Source organism: Cystoisospora suis, assembly GCF_002600585.1.
Source record: "Cystoisospora suis strain Wien I chromosome Unknown contig_1596, whole genome shotgun sequence".
NCBI lineage: Eukaryota > Apicomplexa > Conoidasida > Eucoccidiorida > Sarcocystidae > Cystoisospora > Cystoisospora suis.
In genome coordinates, this window is record NW_027154396.1 from 45,554 (window position 1) to 71,822 (window position 26,269).

General features: G+C 44.3%; 2 protein-coding genes across 2 annotated transcripts; both read right to left on the minus strand.

Annotated features, from left to right (window-relative positions):
• Positions 1 to 1,981: 1,981 nt before the first annotated feature.
• On the minus strand, positions 1,982 to 21,731 carry CSUI_003545 (rhoptry neck protein ron5). The gene is made up of 28 exons (XM_068063741.1): positions 21,203 to 21,731; positions 20,614 to 20,694; positions 20,049 to 20,078; positions 19,663 to 19,821; positions 19,101 to 19,262; positions 18,490 to 18,786; positions 18,132 to 18,209; positions 17,316 to 17,720; positions 16,524 to 16,541; positions 16,074 to 16,138; positions 15,536 to 15,770; positions 14,940 to 15,152; positions 14,170 to 14,250; positions 13,294 to 13,371; positions 12,727 to 12,842; positions 11,978 to 12,410; positions 10,945 to 11,358; positions 9,508 to 10,175; positions 8,660 to 8,747; positions 7,894 to 8,295; positions 7,282 to 7,314; positions 6,668 to 6,700; positions 5,892 to 5,969; positions 5,207 to 5,434; positions 4,692 to 4,775; positions 4,101 to 4,208; positions 3,483 to 3,540; positions 1,982 to 2,981 (listed from the first exon to the last, which is right to left on the minus strand). Exons 1-28 carry the CDS (start codon positions 21,480 to 21,482, stop codon positions 2,912 to 2,914), a joined length of 4,995 nt encoding a protein of 1,664 aa, XP_067924283.1. The 5' UTR covers positions 21,483 to 21,731; the 3' UTR covers positions 1,982 to 2,911.
• A 1,182-nt stretch (positions 21,732 to 22,913) lies between these two features.
• Positions 22,914 to 25,640, minus strand: CSUI_003546 (uncharacterized protein; the record flags this gene model as incomplete). The annotated part of the gene is made up of 5 exons (XM_068063742.1): positions 25,150 to 25,640; positions 24,589 to 24,675; positions 23,982 to 23,993; positions 23,755 to 23,778; positions 22,914 to 23,272 (listed from the first exon to the last, which is right to left on the minus strand). Coding segments are annotated over exons 1-5 (540 nt in total), but the record flags the coding sequence as incomplete, so codon positions are not given.
• Positions 25,641 to 26,269: the final 629 nt, after the last annotated feature.

The following is a 26,269-nucleotide window of genomic DNA, read 5'->3' on the forward strand; positions in this document are numbered from 1 at the left end:
CTCTTTAGTGTTGTATTCTCTATCTTTCTTATGTGTCTCTGGAGTGGTCTCCCTATCTGTCTCTCCGTCAGAGACTTCTTCTTCGACCCCTGAAGTCTCCCTCTCTGTTCAGTCTTTCTGTCCCAAAGAATCCTGTCAAGAAGATAGGGTGGCGTTCTCTTCTACTACTACTACGATGAGTTCCACTTCACCTCATCAGCATACCCTACCCCTTCCTTTTGCGTGTGAGACAGATAGTGTGACCTGTACATCATCTAAGAAAGACAGAGAGACGACAAGGATGGCGTCTCGTCTCATGAATTACAGTACTTGTGGTGCTAGTGATAGCGTTGTTTCAGTTATCTCTAAGAGACAGGCAATACCAGACAATCTAGCAGATACTGCTGGGCACATAGACAATCATAAGAATCGCCAAAGGCAAGATCTTTCTTACTATGAGAAGGCCCCGAGGCGTTCAACTGCGGATCTTCTTCAATCCTCGACGGATGATGAGACAGCCAGAAAGCACAGTCGTAAGACTATTGATAGCAGAAGAGATTTGACGGGTGAGAAGGATGAGAGTGCATGTGACCACGATAAGAGTGAAGCTCCAGCGGTATCTCAATCAGAAGAAGAAAATGCATCAGATCCCATTTCAGAAGTCTTCAGCTCTTCTGGAGACAACAACTGCGGTGATGGTAATCATAGAAAGAGTGATAGGAACCATGACGGTGATCTGTCTGCCAAACAGAAGAAAAGAATATGTTTGGAAGCGCCAGTCAATCATATTATAGATCACAGTTCCTCTTCCTCATGCCGTCTTCCTCTGTCTCCGCGTAATGATGGTGCTGAGGGTGCCGAAAACCTAGCTCAATGGAGAAAGGCAGCGGACGGGGTCTATTTGAATCTCCTATCCACTACTATTACTCCTACTGCAATACCAGCAGGAATAGCTCCTCTGCCTTAGGGAGTCACTACATCTGACGTCAATGAAACAATGCTATGACGAGGGAAAGCGGTATCACGATCATCACACTCGCTGGTGGTCTACCGACGTCTTGTTGCAAAATTAAAGGCTACTGGCCTTTCTACAGCTTCCTCGACAAACATATATCTATCTGTCTCTCTATATACTGAAGAGATATAGCGAGTCTATATGTATGTATGTATGCTTGGTATGTGTAGAGGATGATTGTGTGAGTGGAGAAGGAATTGTCTTCGTAAAGAAGAGGAATATGTCCGCAGGGGAGTGTCTTGGGTTGTACATGCCATGTGAGCTGTTCTCCTTAGGAACCTCTGTACGAGTGTTATGCTTTCTTCCTTTCGCAGTTGTTCTTCATGACTTCAGTCTGTCGTGGTATAGTGATCCACTGGGTTGTTTCGCAAGGCAGGGGCGAAGGTGATTACAAAACCATAACTTTCTCTTCAGCCCTCATCTTCTCAAAATCTCTCGCTGCGAGAAAGTAGACACGATCCGATCTACCTATCAAAATACAGGGTGACACCTTCGCATAGTTACTGTAGCCATGTGTGATCTATGCGAGTATAGATACAACATGTATAACGTATACCCTAGAGCACGTGTACTGGCGGATACATCCCTCCTACTTCCATATCTATTGAAGTAAAGACGACAATGCTACTCGATCATCTCGCACCATTATCTCGCTCTCTCGATTCTTCTGCAACGACATGAGAAAAAGGTTTGTATAAACAACGTTGGAACGAAGAAGCAGCAGCAGTAGGTGTGAGTGTATAGACACCCCGAGCAGTTGCATAGGGGGTGAGTCTTCATGTTTGAACACTGGGTGGGTATCTCTCTCGAACGATAGGGGAAAGGAGGACGCAGGGTCGATGTTGACGTCTTCTCAATTCATTCATCTCTTATGATGATGCACACGAAGAAGCGGAAAGGTTCTAGAAAGAAAAACAAGAAATAGTACGGCTCCTGTTTCGTGCCGTCTCACCGTAAAGGATGTACAGAGAAACAGATTGAATGGACTTCGCTTCGACTCCCCCTATGGATGTGCAGAAACGTTTTCGCGAGAAAGAAGAAGAGACTACAGGAGATAGACCTATCATATTCGTAGACTAGAAGAAGAAGTCTCCATGATGCCAGTATCAACATGAAGAAAGATATAGAGATCCAGATGCATAGATACAAACATATATAGATAGGGAGATACACATACATACCTAAACATAGAGAGACGCGCCCCAGATCGATGTGCCTCCCTGGGTGACTTCACATCTGGCTCCACTGAGTGGTAGAAGACTAACATCACCAGCCTTCCTTGTTTTTTTGGCTTGACAAGAGAGAGGCACAAGAAGAAAAGCAGGCACACAGGGTTGAGAAGAGAGATTGGGACGGCTTCATGCGATATCGATCTCCCATCATCCACTCATCATGGTTGGCTGGATCACCAAGTGTATATTATACAGGGACGACAGCACCCCAGAGGTATCTCAGGCTCTGAAGCCCCTGTACGAAATACCCATGGCTACTATAGCTATCTATCTGTATAGATACGCATTCCGCTGTGGCCATCGTTACACATGCTATAGAAAGGGACTGAAGTGAATCCGCCCCTCTGTCTCGCTCCCTTCCCGAGCGACCGCTTTCTTCTCTTCCGGTTTGGTCGTTTCATGTGAAAGTACTCCACTCAGAGAGTTCTTTGTGCATTTCTTCACAGACGCATCGGTCGACAAAACACCCAGAAGAAGAAAGGAACGAAGTTTCTGAGAGACAGAAGAAAAAAAACAATTGATTCTTTCCAACGAGAAAAGACCAGAGAAGAAAGTTCGTTAGTTCGTTCGTGAGTCAATGAATCAATCATCTTCTCCGGGCTTCCATTTCTCTTTGTTGTCGCTGTTGAAGTAGTAGTAGCAGTAGTAGGAAGAGGAAAAGGTCTTGAGTGGAAAAGAACCCAAGCTAGGCTGCTCTTGCCCCCCTGGCCGTATTAGGGACAGTCATCTGCTGCAAGGAGATATCCCGGATGACTCTGTACATCAAACAATAGAAAACAAGCTTACCACCATGAAGACAGACGAGTGAGTGCGGTGGCTATCAGAAATAGAAAGATACTTCGACAACAGGAACAGCGACAACCATTCTACACAAGAAAAGAATGTGACAGGCGATTACATCGATCACGACAAATGAAGATGCTTCGTGCTCGGTAAGAGAAAAGATCATTCTAGGGCCTGTTACGCATTTCTACTCGCTTCGATACACATCAGTGTCTAAATCTGCCCACCTATATATCTTTCTGTCTATATGCGAACATAAGAGTACAGCTGGCGACTGTTTATGTATGCTAATCGAGAGCACCTTTACCCTTGAATCAAGATCTAGATGATAGAACCAACCGTGTCTGTACACCGAAGAACTAGCTAGACTGTTTTGACACGAGATAGGTGTCGTCTTGTCTAGTACTATCTCCTCAACGAAATAGACCTGGGCATCATCCACCTTGACAAGAAGGAGGAGAAAAAGAACTTACAGATTGGGATTATCTTGGAAGAGTCTATCAAGCTCAGCTATGCTTTGAACGGGTCGCCCTATATTCGAATCACAAGGGAAAGTAACAGGAGATTCCAGATCGATTTCTAATGAGAAACGAATGCCTTTGACATGTTTAGATACAAACCAACAAGAGAATTGCTCCCCGGTTGTACAAGACACATCCAGATATTTCCTTTCACATAGTTATTATCCCTGTCCCTTCTCCTGTCTAGAAACTGAAGCAAGTAAAAGCAATCTATCTATCTGTCATTCACACAAAGAAGACTCACAGCTAGCTCGCTAAAAAGAATGTCTGTCTGAACATCTCCGTACAAAGAGACGGTCTATGTATATGAATAGATAGTTTATCTGTCCGTCATCGTCGTACGAGAGATCATATCGGATATTCAACTGAAGAAAAAATCGATCACCTGGCTGTAGGGAGGTCTACCCGCAGCGAGCTGTATTGACGACAAAAGAGCATTCTAGGCATGTGGGAAGGTAGACAAAACATCGCTGCTCTATAGGAAAGACGACCCCCAACTACTGCGGATGTAGTGATTGATAGATAAGAGGAGAGAGAAGAGTTCAATACAGCAGGACTTCGTAGACTTACCTCCGACACTTAAGTTGACCTGTACATTCTCTCCCGAAGCTTCGATCGAGGATACCAAATCTCGAATCTTCGCAAGTGTCAGGGAGCCTCCAGGTGTTTGAACCACCGCTAAAAACGAAGAAAATACAACAGGAATCTCCACTATGTACACAAAGGACCACTGCAGTACCTGCCTCCATATCGATGTAGATCTCGATCTAGATCTACCTTTGCATATATATATATAAAGAGAGATATAGAGAGAAGATATACATTTGAATATAGATAGTGGTATGATATGTGTACAGAGAATGACAGCGCTATTACCTCAGAGGCGTGGGTGAGAGTGGAGCCACGTTCGAAACGACATAGTCGACAAATAGAGGTAGCAGAATCTTATACATATACGGATACACTCTCTTGTATGAATATGGAGGGGGTGGATGAGACAGGGGTGCCCACTCGCAGGCTATCCTAGATCTTCACAAGAGGGTAACGGCGCCTTTGGTTAGAAAACTCATGAAGGTATATCTCGCTGTCCGTATATGGTTTATACGAATCTGTTACCTCTATATGTCGACTATGTAGTTTCTCTCTCGGCTTTTTGCTTACCTGTAGGTTTTCCTTCATACACGATGTTGCCATCTGATCCAACAATCCTCATCGTTGTGTATTGAGAGAGAGGTTCGCGCTGAGCTGAGAGAGAAAAATAGGAGAGAGACGACAAGGTATAGTCATCTATTCCTTTTGTAGTGAACAGGAAGATCGACAGAGCAGAGGGCTAAGGGTATCATGACTTCTTCCGTGTCGTGCGTATGCCCAGCAATCATGTCCGAGTATACGTCTTGTCTATACGTGTCTGTATGTATATCTATATATGTAGGGATAGATAGATCGATTAAGATGCATAGGTATAGATGAGCTGACACAGCTCTGGTAGGCGACCGCTAGAGATGAAAGCAGAGAGGCTACAATCATAGTTCCTTTGAATTCTGGTGTTTTCACCAGATAGGCATAGAGATAACTCTCTACGACTATGCATGTTCGTGGTAGATATGTCTATTTGTGCGAGTGTAAATACATTCATGAGCAGCATACAAGTTCGAGACGAGGCATGTCATCCATACCTGAGGGAAAGATATCTTGAAGTGTTAGATTGAGACCCGTCGTCAGACGACCAAGAGAATCGATAATGTAGGTACTCCCGGGTGGGATGAGGGAATTAACCCAGTATCCCCTAGGCATAGTATTCTGATAGATAGCCATACCACCCCAGCCTTTGTACATAAGAGCTTCACGTGTAGCCCAGCATTCTTCTGTATCTGTTCTCTTGCATAAGACGAAGTCTCTCCCAGCTGAGAAAGCATCAAAAGAAAAGAACGCTGTTGATGACTGGATGAGATGGCAGAAATAATAGAAGGGTAGTTTTCCCCGTTACGACCGATTCAAGAAGTTACTATAGTTATCTGTATATCGCGTAGCCGTTTTCATCGGACCTTTCTTTAATACAATCCATGTCCAATCATACTCTTACCTATCTGATATGTGAAAGATACAGCTACGCCTCGATCACTCTCAAGCATCTATCTTTCCATGATCCTATATCGTTTCATCTATGGTCTATCTACACTTATCCTACCTCACGTAGGGTTGAGACACTGATACACTCTCTAGAGACCTGTACACCCGGCGATAGAGGCCCGATCCTCATATCTCTGTCGGCATAAATGTACGTATAGATACACACATTCGATTTAGCGATCTACATGCATCATACCCGATGGCATATAAATTGAGACTCTTCATTCTTACGTTCATTAGATGTAGTAGGCCTTTTAATGAAGCCGTTATCTCCCCAGGCGATGACGTTGATATTCTGCTGTGATCCATCTAAAACACAACAGAACAGAGAGCAAGGCATTCATATATATAAGTACCTCAGACGATCGAGAAGTAATGTTTCTCCATACATTTGGATGAAGTCCTGGGAGGATGTAAAAGCCGTAAACTCCTTTGTCCCGAGCAACCCACTTACGAAGGTCTATCACGAGCTCCTTCTCCTTTTCTTACACTAGACGTAGACTTACATCCATGTATTTCATGCAGCTTCTAGTGAGCCGCTGACACTTCATTTCTTACTGGGGACAGATCACACTAGGGTTGAGGTGGATTGGGTTTCACTAGGTAGACTTTGCTCATCTACATCGTTAAGCTCTTTGTGAGAAAGAAAGAAAGACAGAACACCCTTCACTCTTGGAGAATCCCGACACAAGCCTGTGAGGTGTACGATTTATCGAGACCTACACCGCATCAGCAGCCACAAAGCTTCTTTTGATGGACAGATACTTGACGAGACACCCTCAGGCAAATCGAAAAAGAGAAGAAAAAGAAGAAAGAGAAGTCAAATTTGGCGGACCTCACACAGCGAGTGAATCCCTAACAGGGTAACAGGATGATGACAAGGAGGGCGGTGTCCCCCCTGGGAAAGTCTAGGAAAACTATACACAACTCCTGGCACTTCTTATGCTTGTTCACAGTATAAGGTTTTCTCTATAGATATATATATATGGAAAGAGAGAGAGACTTACTACACATCATTTGTCGCTCGTTGAAGGAGAGGGCTGCAAGAAGAAGAAAAGATGTAGACAGGTTTTCCACAATAAAGTTCATTTAGAGATCGAGTTGAAAGACGTCAAAACACTAGATCAATGCACAGGCAGACTGACAGACGTTCAGAGGATGAGAGGAATTACATATAGATAGACGGATAGTTTCCATTGCTATAGACAGATATCGTCGATATCTGTCTATAGCAATGAAGGCAACGCGGGGGTAGAGATGTCTTAAGCTTCTGGTGGTGGATGACCGAAGATATTCTCTATGTGTAACAGACAGAGAAATAGTCCAGCCTCAAGAGCTAAAACCCGAAACCCTGTGGACTTCTCCTCCTCTTAGATACGAAGACACCTCATATATATGGAGAGAGAGAGAGCGAGAGAGAGGGAAAGAGACCCTTGTCTCTACACATATATATGCGTATATCTCAGAAGTTTCGGTTCTCAGGAGAAATCTTCACATTCATAGTATACATCCATGTATCTATACGCATGGGCATATACACGACACACATACAGACCCGATGCTATTTCTCGGTTGAACTGATGACTGTAAGGTCAAGTAAAAGTTCATGGCCCTTTCATACCTGGTGCGAAGACTCTGCCCGTCCATTGCTCCACTGCAGACAAAAGACGTACATCCACACAGATCCATACATGAGAGGTCACACATACATGCATACAGGAATCTATATAGATCGAGATCGTTACAACTAGATACCCATGGAGAATTTCCAGCGTATAACAGCACCCAAACACAGCGATGGAGCAATATATCTGTCTTGCCATGTTTCTCTCTGTCTCTTTCTCTCTCTCTCTCGAGAGAGAGAAAGAGACAGGAGACTCCACATCATTTCATCTCTGCACCTCGGTACACCGTCATGATGTATGATGATTCATATCATACCATCGTCTGACGTCATGCGCACAGATGAAATAGACCGCAGCATACATGTCTATATGTATGTACACCTCATAGGAGAACCCGATTCATGTGACCTTACTTTCCCATTCCTTAGTACCATAGGTGATCTATCCGCGAAACCAACACTCTCGATGCTATCCACCTCAGCTAGTCTACTACTAGCCTCATACATAACTTCAATTGAGAGAACAAACTACTTTCCTCTTCATCTTCTTCATGTATGTGATGTATTGTAATCTATGGGTCTGTGTCCTTGATAGAAAGACCGACTCACATCCCACATTAATTGTCGCCCAGTCAGGAACACTTTCTTTTGTCTGTGGTGCACGTCCAAGAGCTTCCTTGAGTTTTCCACCGAATGCTCTCAGTTTTCTTGCAATGATATGTCCCTTCTTCCTGGTCCATGAAGACAATTTTTGAAAGGCTCGGCGAAGTCGGGCTCCTTTTCCTGCATGAGCTAAGGCATAGGTCACCATCTCAGATCTTGATTTACTAGTTTTCTCTTGATCGGGGAAGTCCGCCATCCAATCGCACTTCAAGGAGAGGTCCCATAGAGATCGAAAGGTAGGGATGGCAATACGTATAGATGTCACATCATTAAAGACTTTCGCAATCTCTTGTTCGATGGTCGGCTGATCCTTCAGTTTGATGCCTGAGAGCTTATCAACGATCATGTCTGAGGAGACACAAAGGGGAAGCCACACCGGTCCACACGAAAAGAAAAACAAGACTCTCTCACAAGAAACTCCAAAACGTCGTGACTCTGCCTGAAGATACATTGATCAAAGAGAGAGAGATAGATAGACTAAAAAGAGATAAATAGAGAAAAGAGAGAAAGACAGATAGACTGAAGAGAGATAGATAGATAGATTAAAGATAGATAGATTAAAGATAGATTGAAGAGAGATAGATCAAAGATAGAGAGAGATTAAAGATAGACGACGGTAACATAAAGAACGATAAGATAGATACCGCCTGTATGTGAGTTATTTTACCAAGAGAGAGGACGACTAGTTTTCTGCATGTCCTCCATCTCTTACTTCTGTATTTGGTGCACCACAGATCCAGCATGAATTTGGAGCTAAGAATGGCAGCGCTTGTCTGGCTGTCGGCTTGGCCTTTCTTCAGCTGTCATACAGACACAAGGAACATACAAAGTATAGCCAAGATAAGTAAGTACCACATAAATACCAGTAGATTCACCCACATGCATACCTCAAGGCAACTGACAAAGGAATTGCAAAACGAAGTGTATCTACACAACCGTTCGCCTTCACAGCGTGAAGTTAGAGAGTCTTCAGGTGGAGATGTTGATAAGCATATTATGATTCTATACAGACCAATCCTATCAACGGGTGTGAAGTCAATGCCCTGGCTGTTTTTCCTCTCATGGCAGCAACTCATCTTTGCGCTGATCGGACTATCACCTCGACAAGTAGCCACGTAGATATGAGCTCTAGCAAAGAATGCTTCTCATATTTCCTCTGGGCTATTGTCAAATACACCACATGTACCTATAGGACATCCTTAGATATATCTTCTGCACCCCGGAGACAACTCCTACTCAACCATAGAGACTAACATGCAGACGAAGACATGTGCATAGGCATATATAGAGAGAAACAGACTATAGACACCTCTCTATGTCTGTATATAGACAGATATATATCCAGGTGTATGAGTGTCGATGGAAGCGACCCAGGTGGTAGTACTGGACACTATGTGATATGCTACTACATTCCCAGGAAGTGTGTATCGGCTTGGGACATCTTTGATGACTGAACCCGCCACGTGCCTGACCACTACTACGACTATCGCAGACACTTCTCTATTTCTTTTTAGATGGATCTATTCGTTTCCAGATGTCTTCTGTTTATTCTTTACCTACCTTCGTAGAACGTATTGTCGCGAATCCTTCAGGTTTCTTCTTTCTCGCAAAGAGTTTGCGGAGTTTTTTCATCTCCACGAATACCCCCTGTTCTTCTTCTTGGTCTGCGTGTAGGTAGTCATTTATACTTTCTTCATCTTCATTCAAGCCACCATTATCTTCATCCAAGAAATCTTCTTCCTCATGACTTTCCCCTTCTTCCTGGTGATCGAAATCTTGCTCGAGGTCTTCTGCATCTGTCCCTTTCATGAAATGTGCGTGAGGTTGAATTTCAGTAAACCCCACAAACTTTGTGAATTGCAAGCCACCTGAAACTCCTCCCACTGGGATAGAAGAAGAAAAGTCAATCAGATCTTCCTTCTGCCATACAGGATGATCACCTCGTCTATCTAGTGTCGTAGGGACATAGCCTTGGCATCTCTCAGCTAAATCAAGACCCACTTGTATAACAGTTAAAGGATCATCATATGTTGCTTGTAATAGATTCATATTCGATTCGATATCACTTCTTGTCAAACGGATACGCCTCATCTTCAAAATATTCGAGCCAGCCTTCGTCACTTCTCCCCCAACTCCCTTCACATAACGAACGATACCAGGATGAAGGAATTTGAAGTTCTTACACCCGACTAAAACGATACGCGTCGCCACGTTGGAGGGTCCATTCTCTGAGAACAACCCACCAAGCATTGCATAAGAAGAGAGGAGAGTTTAAAGAAAGACCTCTCTTCTCGAAAGGGGAAAAACACCATATGAAGGATGCAGTGTATATACAGACACTCGATTCAGTAGACTAGCAACGAGATCCACGGATCAGGGTGTTAGAATGGTCTCTTGTGTTGTAACTAAGGTGAAATGAGTTCTGCGTCAAACAGGTTGTCTCTTCTTTGATAGAGGCATGGAATTTCTCCTTCTCTCCTATAGATACACAGAGAAAGAAGGAGACCTACGGGTATTTGGACAACTGGAAAAAGACGAGGAATGATGGACGATATCCTCCTCGGGGTGAAAGAAAACGAACACATCAGAAACGAAAAGAAATTCCCCAGACAACCGATCGCACTGTTCTGGCCTAAGCAGAGGACCTCATCGATTCCCGGCAGTACCGCTAGTAGGAAACTTGAAATAAAGACGCCGCCGTACTCTATTCTACGTGACTAATCCAAAGACAGAGAGGAAATACATACATGGCCAAGCATTATCTACATACCTACATAGATGTCTACATATGAGTAGATAGATTAAAGATAGATAGATTGAAGATAGATTAAAGATAGATAGATTAAAGATAGATAAATTAAAGATAGATAGGCCTTTGTCTATATGTGGGTATGTGCAGTGTATTTCTCATTTTCTTACAACTCAAGAAACAGATTATGAATGATAAGAAGTGAACATAATGACCTCCGGATTCTTATGCCTTGTGTTTTGGCTTACCATTAACCCATGTATAATACCAGAAGAGCTTCTTCGCTTGTGGGATATAAGGGCTACTGAGATCAAGACGATCAAGCGATGGATCCATCCATAAGGCAACTAAGGAATGTACTAAGAGAGTCGGAGTGATGAAGTCAACGCCTGCTCCTTCACCTCCTAGCATGTGAAATTTATGAAGGAATCTTTCTCGAAACATCTTTGAGAGATTCTTGATCGCTAGCAGACCACCCTGGTACTGGCGTAGATTAACCTTGGGTTTCTTCTGTGTATATGACACGACGGCATTCCAGGTGCGTGGAATCGTTCGTTTCTTCTGCTTTTGAAAAAGTCCAACAAAGAAAGACTTCACGACAGCTCCCGCTTTCTGAAGAGCCGATAGGTTATACTCTTCAACCACTGTATGCAAGTAGAAAGCTGAATGACACATCAAAGCAAACAGAAGGGGGGGAGAAGTTAAGAATAGAAAGCCATAGGTGTCCAGTCAAGGTGCTTCAGATGGAGAGAACAGGTGAAGAGGAGAGACGGTTCCTCACGAAGAGATATAGAGTGCTGGATATTGCCAGTATTCATCATAGGAACAACATGACGGGGATGTATGATATGGTCGTGATCCAGAATGAATGACACTCTCTGGCATATTCATCCATCATACTCAAAAGCAAGAGATGACTTCCTTGAAGTGAAGATAGACATGTAGGTCTATCTTCACTGCTTATGTGTGTGATTGTGCTTGATGCCGGGGGAATCGTGTACAACATAGACCTCTCACCAATACATATACATTCCGGCATATGTCTATATATATATATGTATATAGAGAGAAAGACTCTTTGTAGATTTATGTAGACACATTCATAGAAAAAAGTTATGAAGGTTGTTCTTGTCGTTGTCTCCTGTTTACATATGTATGAATCTACATATACAGATACACACACATAACATGAGATGTGTCTCATGTTACGTAAAGAAGATGAACTATGTCCGTACAGGCGGTCAATCTATGTATGTGACATCCTCTAGAGATGGGTCTTACCGATTTGAAGTGCCATTGAAGCAAGAGGAGCACCAAAGGGTTTAAGATGCTGATGAGCGGAGACGACAGTTGGATCTCTTTCATACCAGAGCTTCGAAAAAATGGCGCCAACGGCTGATTCTCCTATTCTTTCATTGAGCTTTTTACTACTTGATTTGAAACCATAGGCAGCATTCCGTACACCTCGTATTTGGACCCATGTATGAAGGATAAGGTTCATCATATCCGCCGTCTTCGGATCATGCTTCAACATATTCGTATAACGTACAAGAGCATCTCTCATGAAGACCGTCTCAATGGTATACTCATCAGGCTGCAACTTCTTATAGTTGGTCTTAACAGGCTTCAATCCCTTCATTCTGCGGACTTCATTGTGATTCTCCCAGTAGTCAAACAAACGGATAGACCATGAACGAAGATCCGGATCAATCACCTGTCATCACAGACACACATATCTCCCAGACATATACATATACATACACATCTATATAAAAGACGTCCCATATACAGAGGTGTTAGCGTACTGTCCATGTACCAACGTATGACAGCCTTTACAGATAACACTAGAGAGAAACATAATACACAATAAGAAAGGGGCCTACCTCAGGAAAAAAGATATGGATGTATGCCTTATCCGGAAAGCCATTACGTCCAATAGGAATAGTACGCCCGTGCATGTATATCTATATACATCTAGTTAAGAAGCTCGTATACCTATCTATCTATGAAGATGGTGACGGATATCTTACCTTTTGTTTTTGATGGCCAATCTGAAAGAAGGTTTTCCCCAAGCCATAAGCACGATGCATTTTGGCGGTGATCAACTGGAGAGTGCGATCCAATGAATAGAAGATCGTTGCCATGACTGTACATAAGACAGTGCAAGACATACACACATTCAAACACACACACACAGCAACCCGACGGGCATGAAGAGACGCACCCATCTGTATATATATATATATAGATGTATACGTCTATATAGAGAGAGCGAGATAGAGACACATGTAATGTGAATGTACGGATGTGCTGGCGCTTCAATTGGCGCCCTTGGACTGCCCAGCAGATTACATACAAGTCCTCAGAGATAAACATCATTCAAATCGTTATCACCGCTGTTCTACAGATACAAAAAGAAACACTGCTGGTCACGCTATCCACGAAGTAGGTAGATACATATCTACCTTTGACTTTCTGCGTAGTACCTCCAGAGGTCTCTGTCTCTCTATCTATATTCATAGATGTGTGTGAAGCTCTTGAGAAGTCATTCAAGACTGACAAGAGATCTGTCCTGTGGTGATAGAAGGAAAGCTTACCATCATGATGAAGTCTATCCACCTGCTGAAAGCACTTCTGATCACACAGATCTAGGTAGCCATACGAAGCATGAATGGCTGAGACAAAGAAAAACAAAAAGAAGACACAGGGCGATGCCTCGATGGAAAGAAGGAAGAGAAACAAAGAAATGATCTCTTTTTGACAGGGTCTTTAACTAGACGCTTGACCTTCGTCGCATTCAACAAGTTAAGGAGGTTTGCTTCAATTCCTGCTGCTCGTTCAGGGAGCATGGCACTTGCCTTCTGTCACCCTTGCAACTACAGTCGGGTATACACACATGACAAGAGTCCTTAGGTGACTGGATATAGCATTCTAGACTGCAACGAGGCAACCAGTAAAGAGACAAGAGACATTAGGAAGACCTTGCAGGCGGGTGTATTTACAGCCGGTGGAGATACATGCCTTAAAGCGGCGTTCATATAGACATCTTGTAGAGCTACGAGAGTATAGAGACATACAAGATAGATAGAGATGACTTTTTAAGGCGCAAGTGATCGAATCCTAGATCTGAGTCTTACCTTTTCTTTTCTGATAGAATCGTTTTTTAGCTGTACGCATGCATGCACAAGCCAGCGAAAACACATCACAAACATGTCGTCAGAACACCCAGCAGTCCCCGCCGCTTCACACGAACTACATCGCAACCCTAAACTCAATTTCATCTCTCAAGGTCTCTCCTGGCTTTCTCTTTTTGCACACGGGAATAGACGAACTAGGGCCGATCGACTTCCAGCTATGAAGGGTGTGAGAGAAACAAGAGTAAGGCGTAAGCCCCTATGTATCGTAGAACATTCTACGACGACTAAAGTATATGAGCTTTATGATCACTTTTAGAAACAGTATTGAAGCCTTACCGGCTTGAAATCCACTCTGCATCGCCTCTGTGAGAGCCATGAGTTCGTAGTCATACTCCAAAGGAAGTTGCGGAAGAAGTCCTATAGAGATATGGCATAACCAACATACAGAAAAGTGAATGAGAGAAAGAAAGGCGGAAAAAAATGATGAACACACAGGACATACATATCTACCTTTGATACTCCTGATTTAGTACATATATATATATATATATATGCCTCTCTTTCTCTAAGCACATATAAATAGATATGTATCTCTACAGCGTGCATTTCATGCGACGCATACATGTATGTCAATCCTTTTCATCGGTGGGTACAAGGGGTCTATATCTGGCAGAAGGCAATTCTACCCCGCCTTTTTTTCCATTGTTTCACTTCGTAAGTCCGTTGTGTCCTTCCTGAACAAGAGATCAAAGGAAATATCGTCACTCTGATAAGGTCCCCAACAGAGTCTTCCTGCGAGAACAAGAATTGTAACGATGTAGAAGAAACAAGCAGGCGTCATGATAGTAATGAGGAGATCGACATTCCCATGGCATTCTCCTTTCATTCCACTCGTGTGGTAGGGGGCAAAATTCCACATATGATGCTTTCCTATCTCATTCCTAAATGTATAGAGCTTGAAAGTTCACCTCTCTATTGCCAGAAGCGACATAGAAGATCCTGTACAGCCTTAGCATGGAGAAGATGAATGTCGGTTCAATAGAGAGATTTCTGTTCATCCCCCTCTTTCCAAAATGGTTGCCGATCATAAGGTCATGTGTCCTTACCATCAGTACGGAGTTTTGTAACTCTCTGTTGAAGTCTCTGTCTCGCATTTCGAGTATCCCTTTGGACACGAGCAAAGGCGCTATTACTTGTGTAGAGATCAAAATAACGACCTCTTATCTCTTGATTGACGCTCCGGCACCCACTGCTCGCCATAGCATTGAATGATGGCGCTGGTGTATTGACGCCATGAAGCGCTGCATAGACTCCCTTCCCTAACAGACGACCAAAGACATTCGACAGAGGAGATGTCTAGAGAAATAACCAACTACAGTTCTCTTTAGGCTGCAGTACCCATCTACATGTCTACCTATATATATAGATAGAGAGAGAAAGATGCTCGTGCAGACATAGAATGTTTACAGACAGACCCGATTTTGCGACCGAGACAAACGAATAGGGATGGGTGAAGAGTATCGAGAAGAAAACCTATAGCAGCATTCTGAAAAAGGCTACGGACACATACTATCATTCACCAATAGATGTATGTATCTATGGACTTTCGGTGTCTGTGTGTATGGGGGGAAAGCCATATATGGTAAAGCGGGTATAGAGGAGACCTAGTGAGGGTATGAGAGAAAGGATGTGAAGAACATACAGGAATCGGAAGCGAAGGTTAGTACGGAGTCTGCATCTGTGAAATCGACGATCTTGAGGACGTCTTTCCTAACAATTTTGCTTCGAGCCATATGGTCCATCCATCCAAGCATTCGTTCCCCTAGGTTGTGTGTAGGAAGAATTCCAGCTGTATCGTCAGCTGGAGCACTCGGAAAGATCTGCATATCGCTCGAGGTTACATCGCATAGATCATCTCTTAGGTGGTTGATATACTCCTGAAAACAAACGATAAAAACCACATCAAGAGGACAAGCACTCACATGCCCCGTCGTCAAAGATCTGTTATGTAGATAGAACATCTGAGGAATGCACGAGATGAAATCTCTTCACAGTCGCACATGACTACTATGGAATGCGAGACTCATCGACCATCTACGACAAAGAAGCAAGGACATCACGTGTCCACTGATACATAAGAGATCAAGAAGATTCTCTCTTATACACACTATGAGGAATGCTCATCCACCTTGTTGGACTTGTCAGTCCTTCCCTTTCTTTTCGTTACGACTCCAACTTACCGCTCCAAGGTTTCCGCCTGTTCTCAATGGGGCCTTTGCAGGAGCTTCTCGAGACACCACCAGTCCTTCGAAGTGAATAGACATTCACAAACACACACGTTCAAGACATCCTCATTCAAACGTGTATCTGTGTATATACAGCAGACCTACCTCACTGGATATGTCACCATTAAATCTCTGTTTGCATGCAAGAAGCAACTACTAAAGTATCTTGGACCCCCATAGAAAAACTCAAAACCGTAAACCACGATCTATAGATGAGTAAACCTTGGCTCGATTTATCTTCCTGCTCTCGTATTCGAGAAGGAGCAACTCAGTACGTATGTCATGAATCGAGTCTCCAAAGTCCAACGCGTATATTGAATATATATGTATATATATCCATATATATTGATCTTGTCACTTGGCTTAATCGCTTTTGACGGTTCCTCATCTCCCTTCACTACTTACTTTCGTAACTCTCCGGGGCTGCATCGGATGCAAACACAACGAAAAGAACAACACAAAGGAAAAGACTGTTTATATGTCACGATTCTCATACCTACAGCAAGAGCCTCTTCATCCCAAAGAACATGTAGAAAGAAGATAGGCACATAGGCATGTATATAGTTAGATACATATAGACGACAGTCACACAGTTATGTAGGCGTGCAGAAAGCTCATACAAAAACGACCCATGTGACCATCGAACTCAGAAAGAAGAGGTTCTTCGATGCTTGCACAGTTCGGGATATCATCTACATAAAGAAGCTCCTTGTATCTATATAGATGCAGATGTAGGTCGTAATCATCTACACTTGTGGAAGACAAGCGTCTGTCACTCAGCTTTTGTAGAGAGAAATGAAATGAGTCATAGCCCCCTCTACAGAAACTCTCTCTGGTATCAGCTTTGCATGCTAGGTAAAGGAAACTCACACTGTCAGGTAAACATCCCTGCAGGGGCGAGTAGAGCGTTTCATTCATACTTACATACATGTCCATCATTTTCATGCATGGCGAGAACGCCAAAGATCATTCTACCAAAGAGAGACTCGACGAAAAACGCACGACGGGGAATGGAAAGCAGCGCGGCTTCACTATGGGATAGCAAGGAAAGAATGAAGAAACAGACTGGCTAGTATCAATCTTTTTGTGGTGTAAATACACGTGATATCTTTCATCCTACAGCATTCGTAAATAATTGATCAAAGAAAAAACATGCAAGTCGAAGAAGAAAAGGTAAGGAGATGGTCATCGACTTACCATCAATCATATCACAGACTTTATCGATAATTTCTTGAAATGCTTTCAAACTGAGCTCTCTGTAGGCTTCATGGAAGACGCTTTTGCGGACATTTTCAAGTGTATCTTCACCTTTGGCCGCTAATCTCGATTTCTCTCCAGCGACAAAATGAATGAGCCTTTCTATAGCGGTGATTTGTGTGAGGGCATTCAGCACAACTGCATCAGAGAGATTGTTAAGAGCATCTTGAACGACAAGCATAGGATACCCAATTAAGTGCTGAGCCAGGGAGAAATCCTCAACTAAGGTCGATAGCATCTGAAGTTGGAGCTCGTTCAGATGGACGGCCACCTGTCCACTGAAAGCACCAGGATTCTTCGAGAAGGCCTCCAAGAATCTCTTGCATTGACTCATTATCACTAGAGCTGCAGAAGACCCAAACCACCAAACAAGAAAGACACAGACATATACACAGATCTATAGAGACAGAGAAGAGAAGACCTTTTCAAGGGATAAGAGAAAAGAAAGAACATCTACAGAGAGAAACATTCTACCACTAAGACAATCCTATGGAGGAGGGGAAAGAGCCATTTCTCGCGCCTAGAGTGGAGAGAAACTTACATCCAGCCCGTAAGTAGTAGGCAGCTGCACAGACACACACATCCACACATACACTCGGAAACAACAAGGTGTAGACAGACGACTCGATCATTAGAGCAACCAGGGTAGCCAGAGGGGTAGGTACCCATGGAAGAATAGAGAAGACATTGTACAATGTGACAATCGAAAGAAAAAATAAATCAGCAAAGGGGACTGAAATTGCAAACTCAACCTACATGATATCTTCTTCAGTGCTCGGTGCATAGCATTATAAGCTGCCACCTTCGCAAATTGATCACCCCGGGATTCCGCCGCTGCAAAACAAGCACAAGGGCAAACACACGACCCGCACATTCAGACATATCCAGGATTTCAAAAGAGACGCGAAAGTTAATACACGATGGCTCGGTATTGATTCATTCATCTCTTCACCGAAAAACCCACCTACATAGCAGCCACACAGATCAAGAGAGCACCAAGGGCAAAGGCCATACATACTATTCATATGGGTCGTTCTCCTATCACTAAGAGAACTTGTGTAATGACCATGGAAAGAAGAAGAACAAGATAGAAGAGGCCGACGATCAGACGAACCTGCTGTTTGGAATCTTTCGATCGCTTCTCCTCGAAGAGGGCGCGTTTCCTCTAATGCCTCTGCAACACGTTGCTGCACTTCTTCTACAGGAGTCGGAGATACATGGGATGGATTCGTCGGCGGAGGCCGAGATAAGGCAGTCCCTTCTTCTGTCGTCTCATCCATGGCGGTGCTGGCGTCCGTAGATGCTATCGTCGTAGACGGAGGAACACCAGCATCATCGTCATCCGACTCAGGAGTAGAGGGATCTTCTCCCTCTCCGGCTTCTGTGACTTCAACGAAAGCTGATTTCGGGCCTGTAGGGAGAACGAATGAAAAAAAGAAACGCAGACACGATCTACATGCTTCTGTATTCAGCCAATACCCACACGGGGAAAGGACACCACGAGGCTCTATTTAGATTCGAGGCTCAGGGAGAGAGACGATACGCAGCTGAATGAAAGTAGTTTCCATCTGTACGGACGCAAGACATGCACGATGGATGGCTATAACGAATCCACTGGAAGAGTTATCTCCTTGTAGAAGAGAACAAGAGAAACACATTGTCGATGAGAAGACCTAAACCGAGAGAGAGCCAACAGGAGTTATTTATTTCTCTATCAGATCATACCTTTTGATGGTGTTGGCGCGGGAGATGCCATTCCTCTTGCTGGCTTCCCTCCCGCGCCAGCCTTCGGTGGTTTCGACGCGGCGGCCCTTGGTGACGGAAGGCTTCTTGATAACTCAAGGCCTTCCTTCTCAGCTGGCTGACGCCTCTCACAAACTAGATTTCCTGAGAGAGAAAGAAAGAAAGGAACACAAAGAGAGGGATGACACTGTATATAGATATATCGTACAGTGATTCGAACAACGGCCCGTCTCTTATAAGACGTGAGAAGTGATACGTGTATATATGTAGATACAGATAGATAAATAAATAGCTAGACTGCTCGACAGAAAGGTTGAGTAAGGTTTACATTTGGCTTCATGAGCCTGGGTGAGCACATGAGCGAAAGCGCACGCATTCGGGTTTCTTCCCTTTCACCTCACATATGCACCGGGGAGGAAGTAATCAATCATAACTGATTCATAAAGGTAAATCACCCACTGCTATAGGAAAACGGACAAATAGACCCTGTGTTGTATGAATGCAGTGGCGCATAGATAGATAGATAGATAATGTGTTGATTTACCTGATTCCTCAACGAGAATCGAAGTTGCTGCATATTCCTGAAGGAGAGTGCAAGAATACGTTGGCTTTCGGCGGGCGAGACAGGCAGAGGCAGCATCGGCAAAGAGCTCTTGAGCGGAATTCTCAGTCAGGATGTTAAATTGATTCCATGTCTGGTAGTCTAAAAAAAAGAAGACAAAGAGGGTTTTGTGAGAAAGAAAGAAAGAAATAGCATACAAGCGATAGTCACAGTGAGCTGATACTGAGTTTCATAACTACCTCCAGAGGTGGCCAATTCAGATACATATATATCTACGTATTCATGCATGCTCCACCCACATCCACATCCATACATACATATCCTCTTCTCAGTCGCTGATAAGATCCTTCGCTCAGTGCGGTCCTTACCAGCAGCGGAGAGATACTGAGGGCGTGGCTCTGAAAAGAGAGAAGCAGGACAACGTCCATACGCACACAACACGAGCACCATTCACTTAGACAGTTCACATGAAACCATAGTGACTTTCTCATGTATACGTACTCGTACATTATTGTCTTCAGTCCTTCTTTTCTGTTGCAAACATGTAGACATGAGTATGTACATCACAGGATAACCCATCCACGATGAAAATCTCCCCGTGTCCTTCCTTGCCGTTATTTCCCCGACCAAATGTTTTTCCTTCGCCCCAGCGTCCATTCTATGCTTAACAGAAGCCAATGGACAGAACTCAAAAATACCTCCCCAGAGAGGATGTCCTGGTGTATGTACACTGCGGCAATGGCATAAGTTCAAGTCTGCAGAGAGTTCGGCAGGTCGTGTAAAAAATGACTATGTCTCTATCTGCATGTGAACTTGCTAACACATAGGATGAATAGACTTTCGACATTTGAGCACATGCGTATCTGTGTCCTTCAAACTTTCGCCGGCGACGATTACTTCTTCTGTATCTGTTCTGTGGGATCGGTGGCCTACCCGGACGATCCTCGTCATAGGAGTCTGGGCCCGCCGCCGTTGGTCGAGTCAGGTATTCAGCTTCTGAGAAACCAATGCCACCTAAGAGGTTCACGACAGACACATACATAAGAAGAACAACGACCTATTCGCGTGTGAACAGAAGATCGAGAAGAAAAAGACAGCTTACAACTCAACTTTCCTCATGAAGTCAGTAAGTCAGAAACTCAGAAAGACTCAAGGAATCGAACCCATACCAAAATCACTCGAGGTAGGCTGATCTCTTTCGACAGGAATAGAGCGGAAAGAAAGAAAAGATAGAGAAGCTAAGTGAGCAGATGGGTGAGCCTTCTGTACTGACTGGAGACAACTCGATCATGAAAGACTCAAGATATATCTGGAGAACCCTCCTGCACACTGCAACAACCCTATCTTCACATGAGTATAAACAATGGACACCTTAAGACACAAACCCCCCCACATAGACGGGCTAATCCCCATGACGGCTTGGTTAGATGTGATTTCACCCAGAGGCATTGATGAGTCCAGTCTAGAGGTAGATCCGCCGAAGGGAAACTGAGACATGTGTTTTTCTTATTCTTCTTCTTACCTTGATACATTTGTCTCTCCGGTTGTATGCCTGTACCAGAACAATCGAGTTGCCCGTTGACCACCTGACAATCGATGGCATGTATAATTTCGAAAGGACTCGCAGGGGCTCCCACATTCATGGCTGCGGGGGCAGGAGCTTTTTCCTCAAAGATACCCTGAGAAGGATAAGCCTCTTGGGGTGGAGGTAATTCGAATGTTTCTTCAGTAGGAATGATTTCTATAGGAATCTCCTCTGGTGCTGGTGGAGGTACAGCAGGTGCACGTCGCTGACGTGGCATAGGTCTAGGAGGTGCCGCTCCCACTTCAGCTTCTAGAAAAGGAGAAGGAGGCGCAGCTGCTTCTGCTCCTGCTGCCCCTGGTGGTCGTCTTCGAGGTGCAGGGATCGGTGGAATCTTAGCCGCTTCTTCATATGCAGGAGGGGGTGGACGTTCCCCAGGAAAAGGTGCAGGGAGAGCCTGATCGAAAGGATAGGATCAAAGGCCGAAATGATCATCATGTAGATACAAAGCACATCACCGTGAATGAATGAATATCGGCACAAAGATGATAAACATGATTCTTCAGGTAAAATATATAGATATGATTTATCAGGTCATTGCATCTCCAATAGAATAGTGTGAAAGGAATATCTGTCTATACGAAGTCGTAAGCGACATCGCGCGCAATCAAGAAAGATCCTACATATATGTCTATAGATGGGAAAAGGAGTGGACGTGGAACAGACGCCAGAAATCACATTATGGAAAACATATGTGTGTCGTCACAATCTCTCATAGAACGAAAGAAAAACAAAACCCCCTCATCATCGCTAACCAAGTGAACCAACTAAACTCGAAGTAACCTATTCCAGCAAGTTCGAAGCCACGTCTTGTATGAGCGTTTCAAAACATCTTAAGACTTCTCCCAAAAGAGAACCTTAGGCGACGGGGTCTTCATTTCATCCGTCTCATTCTCTTCGAGATCAAGCAATCGCCAATGATCAGCAACCCTTCTGACTAAACCTTGGGTGATCCTCCAGAGATATATCTGGCGCCCAAGCAGGGCTCTCCTGCGAGTCGTCTTCTACCGATATGCTCGGACAGGAGCTCTCTCTCTATATATGTATATGCGCGGATATAGGTGACTTCCTTGTAGTGGGTCGTATCACCTATATCGAGTTCTGCACTTACTCCAGGGCCTGGAAAAGAAAAGCAAAACAAGAAAACACAGAAAAAGCCCCGTCAAAGAAAAGAAATATCTCTTGTTTTAGATGCAACGCCAAAAACGCGTGTACGTCAGGAGAGACTCGCATACACTGATGGCGTAGATACACATTAATGGAGTGAAAAGACGTGTTGTGCTTTTTCTCATAGACACGGAGAAAAGAAGAGTCGCAGAAGGATATCAATATATATATATATATATATGTAGCGTATCACGATAGATGCCTGGCTAAGATCTTCATGTTCTTTATGTTTGCCATGTGTACACAAGTGCTTAGGGATTATCTCCGACTTCAAAAAAGACCTTCGTAGAGATCTCTTTCTCATCATTCACATCTGCAATGAAGTGGATCTGTACATCTAAAAACTCCAAGAGATAGAGAGAGACAGAAAAGAGCTAGAGGCCGCAACTGCACAACAAACTTAGCCAACTCAGAAAAGGGAGACAGAGAGAGAAAAGAGGCGAGACATCGAGACATGATCTATGATAGTTCTAGATCGCCTACCAAATACACTTCTCTTCAGTGCCGCCAAAAGAGCCTTTCTCATATTCGGTTGGACTCGGCTTTCACGGCATACAACTGTGAGCTTTGCTTCAGCTGTGGAGGGAGGCATCTGCGGAGTTGTGTTTTGTAGAAAGCCTTGTAAAGCCTGCTGGGTACACCGGAGAAGTCCTTCAACTAGAGGAAATCCCTCATCATAATCTTTCGTCATAGAGCCGAACCCCATGAGAAAGACTTTATCCTTCATACGTGAGAGCAAAGGATAACCAGGAGATGCTCCTCTGAAGACCTCCGCATACAGTTTATTGGCTGTCTCTTCATCTGTCATATCTTCTGCGCGGACACGCTGTTCAAGGCGGTTCACTGGGGGGAAAATTCACAAGCAGAAGGTAACAAGGATAAGAAAAAACAAATGCACACGCATGCATGATACGAAAACACAGACAATGAAGTCAAAAGACCTGTGGCCCTATAGATATTCATCCTATGTCTCAAGACAACACCATAGCAAACTGCGAACTATGACCGTCAGCATATCGATGTTGACACTCATAGTCACGGGTTCGAAGCCTAGCATTCTAAAGGGGACATTGTCAGCAGCGCTGTCGGCTTTACGTGCATATATATACGTTTATGCATGGATGAGAAGAAAGAGAACAAGCACAACCACTAGGACACCGATCTACAAAGATATACGTTAACAATGGTAAGTTGATACACCTTCTTCTTACGTATATACCTGAAGGACTCTGGAAAAAATTGGGTATACACCCTGCAAACAACTCAAGCGACGATTCCTCCCAGGGGAGAGAGGGGTCAAGCGAGAAAGCCTTATATCACCTTACCTTCGTCGAGAGTAGCCCGCGCATCTGAGACGAAACGCAAGAGGAAAAGAAAAAAGCAGAAAGGAACATAAACAAATGAAAAAGAAGTTCGCTTACGGCCGACGGAAGATTCAGATGCTGTGTAGGGTCCATGATATCTAACAGTTAAAGAAACGACGCAGACAAATTCTCTTTACTTCTTTGGTTCTCCCTATATCAAAGGCTTGGGTCTCTTTCTTGCGACTTACTTTCGATTAGTCCTGGAAAGAAACACACACAGACACAAACAAGAAAGGCCAATGAATAGGAAGGAAAGAGACCAGACATATAATACTTTGGCTTGCAGTGCTGGGGGTGGGAGAAATGGAGATAAGATGAAGAGGAATGAAGAGAGGTTCCGTGGGACTGTTCTCTCTTACCCGATGTTGCTGAAAACAAGACACAAGGAGGAAGGCACGTGAGAAATGAAGTTACTATGAGATGCACGGATAAACCAAAGAAGGGAGGAGAGAGGAGAGGTGCGCATTCGCAGCCGGAATGAAAAGACTAGGGATCGTGTCAACGAAGTAGACAGAGAATATGTGCTACACCACTGGACGAAAGAACGTGAAAACCCTTCCTTGAAAGAAAAAGGAAACAACAACGTTCGGACGTCCATTCTGATTCTGTTCTCCACGAGTCGATGAGTGACGCCAAAGTGACACTGCAGCTAGAAGGGCTGAGATCCACAGAAACTAGACACCAGGTGAAAAACGGAGAGCAGCGTATGGATTACGAACACGAAAAGAAAAGAGACATGGCGAAAAGTGTTTTTCTCTGACGAGGGAAGAACAACGGAGAGAAGACGAAGCTTACGCGGAGACGGTGCCCGTTGAGCGACAACGTTCTCGATCCCCATCGAGGAAAGGCAAGCAATCCATATGCCTAGTGCCGCCAAGGTTGCTGAAAAAAAAAAGGCGACTCCGCTCAACTCAACGCAAATGAAAGATTCACGGGGTACTCTCATTAGAGAAAAGGTTGCTCCTATTCGTTTGAGAGAAGGCGGAAGCAGAAAGGCCCCGAAAGAGAGGGGGGTAAAGAAAAGGTCCATACCCGCCGGTAGCGCTCATCGTTCAAGAGGGAGACAACGCCAGTTTTCAGGGAAATTGAAGTCGGGATTGTGTTTCGACTTTCCTGTTGTGCCTGTGCCGATGCGATACGAAGCGAATTGTCCCGACTTCCCAAGGTGATGTTTCATTAAGGCAAGAGTTCACGATTTTCTTATCGTAGTGTACAGTAGGGACCCTGTGAAGTAAGCTGAGTCAAGGAGCATGAGAACGGGGCTTCCGGCAGCGTCCGGGTTGCGAGGCTCCTGCTGTTGCAAAGAGGCTACTACAGTGAGTAGCCGTGGAAGCCAGCGAGAGGAAAACAATTTACCTGGCCGGGATGAGAGTCCCCTCCATGATGAGGAGGTCGCAGGCGTTGAGGGTGTCATGGCGAGGAACACTTGCAGATCAGAAAAAATGGATAAAAGAGGCTTGCTCGCAAAAATGTGCGGCGAGTAGGGCGCAGGGGGGCAAGGACGAGAGAGGAAGCCCGGACAGCCCCGCCGCAACAAGAGAAAGTAGTTCTTTCTTTGTCAACGAAAACAAAACCATTTAAAAACAGGAGTAAAAAGAGCTTAGGATCTATTCGGGTCCTAAGACTTAAAAAGAGGAGAGCTTCTTTTGTCTCATTTTGACATCGGAGGAGTGTCTTGTCATGTAAGTAAAACAGAATCTCCTTCTTGCTGATCTGGCTAGCATGAAGACAGCAGCAGAAAAAGAGGGCCGACAGTGCTCTGACGATCCTGCGGCGCTGTCGCAAGCAAAAGGCCGCCGAGCCTAGTGTCCTGATGATGGATGCATTCCTTGAAACGATTTCTCAAAACCATTGCAAACGCTTTCAGGACTTGCTTCATGGTAGTCAGCAAATCGAGGTACGGGGACGGTCAAAGACACAGGAGAGTCACTCGATGAACCACCGTGTTGCTATACGTCGAAACATGCGAAATGGTTTCAACTAGGGGGAGGAGAGGGCTTGCAACTTTGAAATCACCACAACCATCAGAGCAGCCACTGGCTTGCTGCTGAGCGTTTCGTGCTGCTACACGTGTCTGATTATCAAAACCTCTATTCAACTACTAGTTTTGTAGGTGTGAGTGGATGTGAGAGTGAATGTAGAGACACAAGTCCATCACTGGGATTCAACTCACCGCCAGCAGCCCTGTCCGGAGAGGAAGACAAGGGAGGATGGTAGATGTCATTGAGAAAAGAATGCGAGAAAAAGAAAAGAGGAAGAACAGAAAGAACGTCATCATTGTCGCTTGCTCGTGTGAGGTCTTGTACACGACTTGCCGGTTACTGAATAACTACCGGGTAGGAGTCACACGGAGACCGCAGTCCTGTTACCATCTTCACCATCGGGAACGGGGCTGATCACCCTGGAGATGAGTGGGTGTTGCATAGGAAATGACTCAGAGGAGATGCGGCTGTTCGGTTTTCTTAGCCTCTAGGAT

Coding starts and splice junctions, on each gene's coding strand:
- CSUI_003545 (XM_068063741.1), bottom strand. CDS start 21,482: ATGCCACGTCAGCGACGTGCACCTGCTGTACCTCCACCAGCACCAGAG. Junction 20,079..20,613: donor CTATGACGAGGATCGTCCGG/GTAGGCCACCGA, acceptor CTCTCTTTTCAG/AGCCACGCCCTCAGTATCTC. Junction 8,748..9,507: donor CGACAATACGTTCTACGAAG/GTAGGTAAAGAA, acceptor TCTGTATGACAG/CTGAAGAAAGGCCAAGCCGA.